Source organism: Vigna unguiculata, chromosome 3, assembly GCF_004118075.2.
Source record: "Vigna unguiculata cultivar IT97K-499-35 chromosome 3, ASM411807v1, whole genome shotgun sequence".
NCBI classification, from domain to species: Eukaryota; Viridiplantae; Streptophyta; class Magnoliopsida; order Fabales; family Fabaceae; genus Vigna; species Vigna unguiculata.
In genome coordinates this window covers 16,955,910-16,964,282 of record NC_040281.1, presented here as the reverse complement: position 1 = coordinate 16,964,282, position 8,373 = coordinate 16,955,910, and the positions used below count along the sequence as shown (strand labels likewise).

The 8,373-nt window shown below is 35.9% G+C and overlaps 1 protein-coding gene across 1 annotated transcript; it reads left to right on the top strand.

The window, feature by feature from the left end:
• The first annotated feature begins 4,519 nt into the window (after positions 1 to 4,519).
• Positions 4,520 to 7,309, top strand: LOC114179680 (60S ribosomal protein L35a-1-like). The gene is made up of 5 exons (XM_028066092.1): positions 4,520 to 4,767; positions 4,885 to 4,920; positions 5,144 to 5,372; positions 5,455 to 5,497; positions 7,089 to 7,309. Exons 1-4 carry the CDS (start codon positions 4,535 to 4,537, stop codon positions 5,494 to 5,496), a joined length of 540 nt encoding a protein of 179 aa, XP_027921893.1. The 5' UTR covers positions 4,520 to 4,534; the 3' UTR covers position 5,497; positions 7,089 to 7,309.
• Positions 7,310 to 8,373: the final 1,064 nt, after the last annotated feature.

Sequence of the window (8,373 nt, the reverse complement as noted above, 5' to 3'; positions counted from 1 at the left end):
TACACTATCGTTCTATACAAAAGTTACTAAAGTTCAGCATAAATAAAGTTACATCAAAATCTAAAATAATAAAATTTGCTTTCAAAAGCCCAAGTAGCCCCTGCTCTCCGTCTCTAGGCATCTCCTGGCTCACTTGTCAAATCATCTGCTCCAGGATAACAAATTATCTGATCATCCCCACACACACACAGATAGGGTGAGTTGTGCACAATATATAAACATATACATGAAATAAATATGCCATCCATCCCAAAATAACATAACTAAAATTTCATGATTTTCAAATTTCCCAACCATGACCTCATAGTCCTTCATGAGTCATATACATGAACTAGGTCTTGGGATTTCACTGTGCTCCCACGAAACTAATTCATTCGTGGTCCAACCTTATGAGCCTATACCGCTCATAGTCTTGCCCTACAGACTCCTCGTTTGTAGTAAATCATCCAAGCCTCCTCAATTTGGACCCTGGCACGCACGCAATCACCATACTATGGACTCCTCGCCCAATAGTAGCCGACGGGAACATCACAGTTCCTTGCCCATCGTGCGCCCGACACATGTAATCACCATACCAAGGACTCCTCGCCTATTAGTTGCCAACGGGAACTCAACCAGTTCCATGCCCATCATGTGTCCAACCATCAAGCACATCCCGACTTAGTCCTTCAAGCCCAAACACCACACCACATGCATATACTTCCTATACTTAGGAAAAAGTAGCTAAATCACACACACAAGCACACACAAACATGGAAATTCGCATAAACTCGCTTAAGCCAGGGACTCTCGCCCAAGCTAAGCCCTCAGCCTCGCTTAGGCTAATTCACCTCGCCTGAGCGAGCTTAAAACAACAAATCATCACGTTATCTCGCTTAGGCGAGATCCTCTCGCCTGGGCGAGCCATACCTTTGCTCAAATTAACCCACACCTCGCCTGAATGAGGATTCAAACAACCAACATCAATTCTCATCGCGACCTCGCTTAGACGAGCCATTCTCGCCTAAGCGAGCATGCCTGTCGCTCAGAACTCCAAACCCTCTCGCCTGGGCGAGATTTCGCGCTTAAAACTCTCAGGTTTCCTCGCGACCCGGCTTATACGAGTGCCTCTCACCTGAGCGAGAGACCATGTCGCTAAACCCTTTTCTTGGTCGCCTAGGCGAGAACCATGAACCAGAACCCAAAGTGAGACTCTACAACTCTCGCTTAGGCAAGGTGGACCCGCTTGGGCGAGACTTGCAGGGTTTCGAGTTTGTTCACGCACACAATTCGCCAAAAGTAAACCAAAACCCCACTCAATCATTACCAAACGTAAGAAAAATGTCAAGCAACACTCAAAAGCATGTTGTATAACCATTTGAACTACCCCCACCTCGGGGTTTCATCTGCATTACCCATTCAATTCCAAAACCCTCATCACCCATATAAGCGTAAAAAGACTTTGCACCCAAATGTCAAGCCAACCAATTCACAATCCCAATACATAGGATACGAAATTTACATCATTCAGAATTCATGTGAGAAGGCCAATAATCCAGAATCATAGCACACACATCAGTTAATTTAAATGCACAAAGACAACTCCCTTAACCTAGAATTATTGATCAAAAAAGAGAGAGACGAATAACCCTTGATTCACAATTGCCTTCTTGCTTCAGCCCTTGCACCCCCAATGCAACTTCAGTGAAGAAAACCCTTCTTTTCTTTCGCCCATATTCTACCTTTTATAGGTCTCCTAATATTAGTCCAAAACTAAAACGAAAAATTGGGCTTTTTAGTCTGTTTAATTCTCATTTAGGGGTTCATTATAGGATGTTTTCCAGCCCCTCTTGGCTTCCCAAGCTAGGTTTTCTTTTGCCCTCTCATATTCCCTCCAAAATTACAATTTTAAATAAATTAAAGTTCCAATTTCATTCCCAACCAAGTTTGAACCCATGACCACTTAGTTACCATTCAAATGCATAACCAATTCAACCAATCATGTTTCGTGATACACTCCAATCATGATAAGCTTACAATACCAATTCCATACTCATACATATTATTAAAAATCAATAATAAAACAACAACACATAATAGGCATACATAGGACTCGAACCCAAGTCCTCTCACACAACCAAAGTACTCTCAACCACTTGAGCTAGTACTTTTCTACATCACATCAAACAATAATTAATGCCATAAAGGTGCTTTCTACCCACATTTATTAATTAATTAATTATTTAATTAATTAATTTTCACGGGTCTTACACGCTCTACGTGAGACTAACTGACTCTTTAGAGTTTAAGGATGCAATCCTTACTTGAATCCTTACCTAATTATATACACTACGGCACCACCACGAAACCTTACTAAGAGGATCATGGAATTATGTCCATCACATAAGACACCACCATGAGATCTCCCCAAGAGATTCATGGAATTACATCCATCACATCCAACACCACCATGAAATCTCACCAAGAGTTTCATGGAATTACGTCAATATTCATACCAAAGTCATGTCTCACCAACCAACAATAGATTTATTAAGCATACCAATCTCATGTCAATTTTCAACCAATCAACCAATCATGATTCATGCCCTTATTCATACCAAGGTCATCAATTCTAGTCCATACAATCGAATAACACATGCATATTCACATACTTCATGCTTTAAATAGAGTAATCCAATCCATCATGTGACCAACAACCAAAACATAGAAGAAAACAACACTAGAGCACGTCCCTGCACATATCTCGCTCAGGCTGGAAGCACTCACTTAGGCGAGACAGATTCTCTCGCTCAGGCGAGCTCTTTTCGCCTAGGCGAGAGCTCGAGCAGTGGATAAATGGGGTTTTCGCGTTTTCTCGCTTAGGCGAGACCTCCTCACCTGAGCAAGATGAATTCTCGCTCAAAATTGGAGCTCGTCGCCTGAGTAACAACTCGAGCCAAAGCTTGGGAGGGTTTCTGATACTCTCCCTTAGGCGAGACCCACATGCTTGGGCGAGAATACCAGATTCTCTCCACTATTCACGCATGCAAAAACATGGGTTTACCCAGAGCAATGCACAGTGTATTTTCATTCCATCATAAGCGCCACACAATCATAAAAAACACTAAACAGAACTGGAAAACAAGCAAGATACATTAAAAACACGAAACTCTAGCTTCTCTTACCTGGACATATGCTAACTAACAACACATGCACCCTATAAAGGAGCACCACAACTCCAAGAACAAATTCGTGAGCTGAAAATAATGACACCAGAACAAAAACGAGGTTACTACGTTGAACCCTAATTGGAATCACGAAAATAAAGCTAGAGAAGAGAAGGTATGGGTTGAGGAATCACGAAAATAACCTTAATTAAACCCTTACGTGGAATAAAATAGAGTTCAACTAACTTGACGAAGAACGAGGCCAAACCCTAGCAGAGCTCTGTTGGAGAAAAAAGAAAGTGAGAAAAGAACTGTCTTGCGAAATGTAGGCTAAATGAGAGGGTTAGGACTAAAAAAGGGTTTTAGGCACCCTATGGACTATTAGCCTTAGATCAATAGAATAGGTTAGACCCTTAAACATTTAGGAGAGAAATAAAGTGGACTTTACACATTTTATAGTTTAATAAAACAAATAATATACGATAACGAGTAATATACAATAATATTTTAAATTTGAGTATATTAAAGATGACTAAGTACAAAAGATTTCCAAATTAAATCTGAGTAATCCATATTGTTGGTTTATTTTGAATAATCAGGTGGTTAATTAAAAATCTGATGATATTAATTGAAATTGTTACAAATCTTTGTCTTTGTGAGTTTGTGTAACTAAAGAAAAAAGGTTTCTTTGTTATTTATTTAGAGGGTACTTTCCTTTTGACTCTTGCAATTCCTCTATTATTTTAGATAAGGATTCTGGGGTTTTCATTCACATGCTTTTTTCTCCATTCGTTTTTCTCACCATCTTGCCCACTGTTAGGTACACCTTTTTTCCATCACATTTTTTATTATTTCTTTGTTTTTTATTCTCTCGCTGGTTTTAGAAACATTTTCTCCTAGGCTGATTCTTCTTGCACTTCCCTATATTTTTATTTTTATGTTTTTACTTCCATAAAAGTTGTATTTCCCAAACTAAACCTTTTTAAATATAATAAAAATCCTTACACCTCCTTATTTTAAATATTTTTCTGGATTAAAAAATACCGAGAACTAAACTAAGAAAAATTGGAATTTGAATTATCTTGAACGAATGCAAAACAAAAATACTGTAGCTCTCCCCTGAACCAAAACAGAGACTATCTATTAAGATGGAAATTATTAAAATAGACAAAGTGGGGAATGATGAGCTGGAAAATTCTATTCTGAACCTCCCAAATCTACTATAGGTAAAAAAAAAAAATCCAAAGTTTAGTGGAAAAATAAAATGGAAAACAAACTTTTCCTATTTTACTTCATCTTTATAGGTTACAAAACTTCAATTTTGAGAATTAATGCGTGGATTGTTGACTAGTAAAAGATGCAGACGAGAATGAAATTGGGCCTTGAATATGGGCCTTGAATATGGGCCAATGGGTTATGAGTACTGCAGTAAGGGGAAGAGAGTAGATACTTGCGGAAACCCTAGTTGGCCCGCTTCGTTACGTTACACTATCTCTATAAGAACCCAGAGACTGATATTGCAGAACCTGCTTCTGCCGAGCTTATCGAAGAAGAGAGGAGAGGAAGGAGGAGGCATCTTCATTACCAAGATGGTTAAAGGACGCCAAGGAGAACGTGTCAGGTTTGCGATCTGTAGTTTATGCCTCTTCTAATCATTAATTTCATTTCTTTTAAATGTTAGCGTATTGCACATTCATGAGCTTTTGTTTATGCTATTGTGGTTTTTCTCCTTTGCCAGACTTTATGTCAGGGGCTCAATTCTTGGATACAAGAGGTATGTTGTTTATCTTTTTTTCTAAATGAACGTTAGATACATTTTTGTTTTTCAATTTTGTATTGTGTTAACTTGCTTCATAGGTTTTATCTAGTGCGAATGACAGTGACAGTATTAGGTTTTTGATTTTATCATAATAATTTTAATCTGTGCCATGTCTATATAATTGATTATAAATGTTGATTAAGGTAGTGGGACTAAAGAAGTTGATTGTGTTGTTCAGGTCCAAGTCAAATCAGTACCCAAATACTTCTCTCATCCAGATTGAGAATGTAAACTCCAAGGAAGAAGTTGCGTGGTACGCTGGGAAGCGTATGGCTTATATTTACAAGGCCAAGGTAAAGAAGAACGGAAGCCACTATCGTTGCATTTGGGGTAAGGTCACCCGACCTCATGGTAACAGTGGTGTCGTTAGAGCTAAGTTCAAGTCTAATCTGCCTCCAAGATCGATGGTAAACTTTTTGACACTTAATTTATTTGTGTTTTTGACGTTTTTTTGTGGTTTAGTAGTGTTGATTGTTGATGCATTTGCAGGGAGCAAGGGTTAGAGTGTTTATGTATCCAAGCAATATATGAGGTAATTTTACATTTTTACTGAGATATGCATTATCAATTGTTTCCCCACTATGTTTCATTGAAAACTGTGAACTCACTTGGTTCCGAAACTCAGCTATGTGACCTAAAAAACAATAGTTTAAAATACAATCTGTCCGAATAAAGGAAACAGTGAAAGATTTTTTGATCGGTTAATCACTTTCTATGACAGAAGGATGGCTTCTAACCAATGCAATTGCCAAACTGCCAAAGCACATACTTTCTTTTTATTCAGTTTAATAATATAAAAAATTTGATATTAGTCATATCTGTTTCTAATGAAATGATTTCTCCATTATTCGTATTAGGCCAATTTTGTTTTCTAATATTAGTATGTTTATTTAGTTTGTGAAGATTTCATATTATATTATGTTAATATTGTAGTTATAATACTAGTTAAAGTATATTGCCTGATGAGATGCTTTTTTAATGTTATCCTCATTGAATCAGTGTTGCTCTTCTAGTTTGTCTGAGTCTAACAATTGATTGTTAGTTTATTGCTTCCTTTTGTCATATGATGCAATGCTAATAATCCCTCTTTTCAAACTCTGTTTTAGTGTTTGTGTTTTGTCCTATTTCCTTATTTCAAGTTTGCACACAGTTCTTCTTGGGAACCTAATTTTATAAAATCAATTCCCAGGATTTTATATGTGCAGATAGCAAGTAAAAATCCTTTCTGCTTGAGCAGTCTCCTTTATCCATGGAGATATGCTCCAATGTAATTGGCTTACAGTTTCATTCAGATTCTAAAAATTTGTTTGTCATTTGTTATGGTGTTCCTGTTTTGTGGATATTAAGTTATAGAAGGCACGGTTAATATTATCTTCCAAATTGTAACCCAAATCATTGTTATTATATTTTTACCATATTTCATTTGGTAAAACAATGCTAGTTCTTTCATTTTAATCACTCAATTGTTTTGTGTTCTATCTGTCCTATTTCTTTATTTCAAGGATGACTTGAACACTTTCTTCTAAAAGTCGCAGACAGTTCTTCTTGGGAACCTGTTTAACAAAATCAACTCCCAGGATTTTATCTGTGCGGATATTAAATGAATAACTTTTCTGCTTGAGCCTTCTTCTTTTATCCATGGAGATATGCTCCAATGTAATTGGCTTACAGCTTCATCAATTTTCTTGAAGATGGAATGTTTGTGGTGGGATTTTGATGATTTTGCAATTAGGTATTCAAGGCATGGTCCATGGTACCTTTCACATTGCTTGGGATTTGGCTGTCTTCTTTCTTTATTGTTGATTGCTTTTCGTTTGTTGATGATAATATTTGCTGTATGCATTTAAGTAGCTAATCTATGTATTAATTTGCATGATAGATATTCTGGCTACACAGTTTAGTTTATTAATGACTTAAGCAGTATCCAAAAAAATATGATTGTAAAGTAATAATAATGTCATTGAAATGGCTGCGGTAAATGAAGTTCCAAAAGTTAACATGTAGCATTGATTATAAATAGATAGTGCACTTAAGAATATCAAATTTATTATCATGATATCCCTATTCTATCCTACATGATCTAGTTGGCTTTGAAATTGATCGCTGGTTTTGCTGATTTTCAGGATATGTTGGACGTGGTGCTTGTATGCGAGTTAATTTTGTGTTTTTTGGTAGCTCATGAACAGAATAGTATGTCGTTTAGGATGACGAATGAATCGTATGTTTTTTTCTTCGTCAATAAGGATTTCTAGTCTCAATTTTATAAATGGATTTTTTTACTTGACTGTTTCACAAAGTCAGTTTCGCTTCCCCTCGAAATCTAGAATTCAAAACTTAAAAATGACGTAGTCCTCACTAAATTTGTTATATAATTGCTAGAAAATTATGTAAGGTGTATAAATTAAAATTGGTAGTGGGAATTTGTTACGAGTATTGCTTCTATAACGCTTTATTGGCTACCAGTCCTCAATCCTTCGTCTGCCAATGTTAGTATGTTTAGCATATAGCATGTTTTGAGGTTGCTCTCTAGAATTTGACCTGGTTGGATTTTCAAACTCGACAGTCTAGGGCCTCTACGTTTCCAACGACACAAACAAACAAAATATGCTGAGATTTGTGAATGAAAAATGATAAAACTGAAAAGTTGCAACGTTCAATATATTCATAAATATTTTATTAATCCAATCAGACCATTTGCGTATTCTCTAGAGGAGCTGCCACGTGAATGAGAACCGGAGAGGATTTTGGCCTTAAAAATGGGGTTAAATTTGTTTTGTGTATTATAACTTCTAATAAATTGGAAAGTTATTTAAAACTACTTCTTTGTTTCTCAATTAATGATTATAAGACGACACTAAGGTCTCTCTGGATACCATACGATACTAAGGTCCCTCTGGATACCATACGATTGGTAGTCTGAACACGACAACATATATATACAGTAAAGTACAAACATAATAAATAATATTCTTATCCAATAGGACTGAATATACAAGTTGACACTAATAATAATAATAATAATAGAACCAATAATACTAATATTACTACACCAAACAATTTACTAAAACAAGAGAAAATAGTTGTTTAAAATGATTGAAGTTTTCACTTAATTTCAACCAAATACCTTACAGAATGGAAATTGAAAACAATTCTGGATTCCAGTTACGGTTTTGATGTATAATCGTGTCAATACCATTTTTGAATTTATTTTACTTTTGGTTCCGGATCAATTTTGTGATTTTAGAAAATAATTAAAAAATAAATTTTGAATTACGAAAGGTTTTATGTTTATTTTAGATTTAATAGTTTTTTGTCTCCATGTTTATGAGAAATTTATTTTCTTTATAAAAGAGTTATTATAGTTTATTTTATCATCTTTATGTTGATGACAATGAGATCGTGCCATGT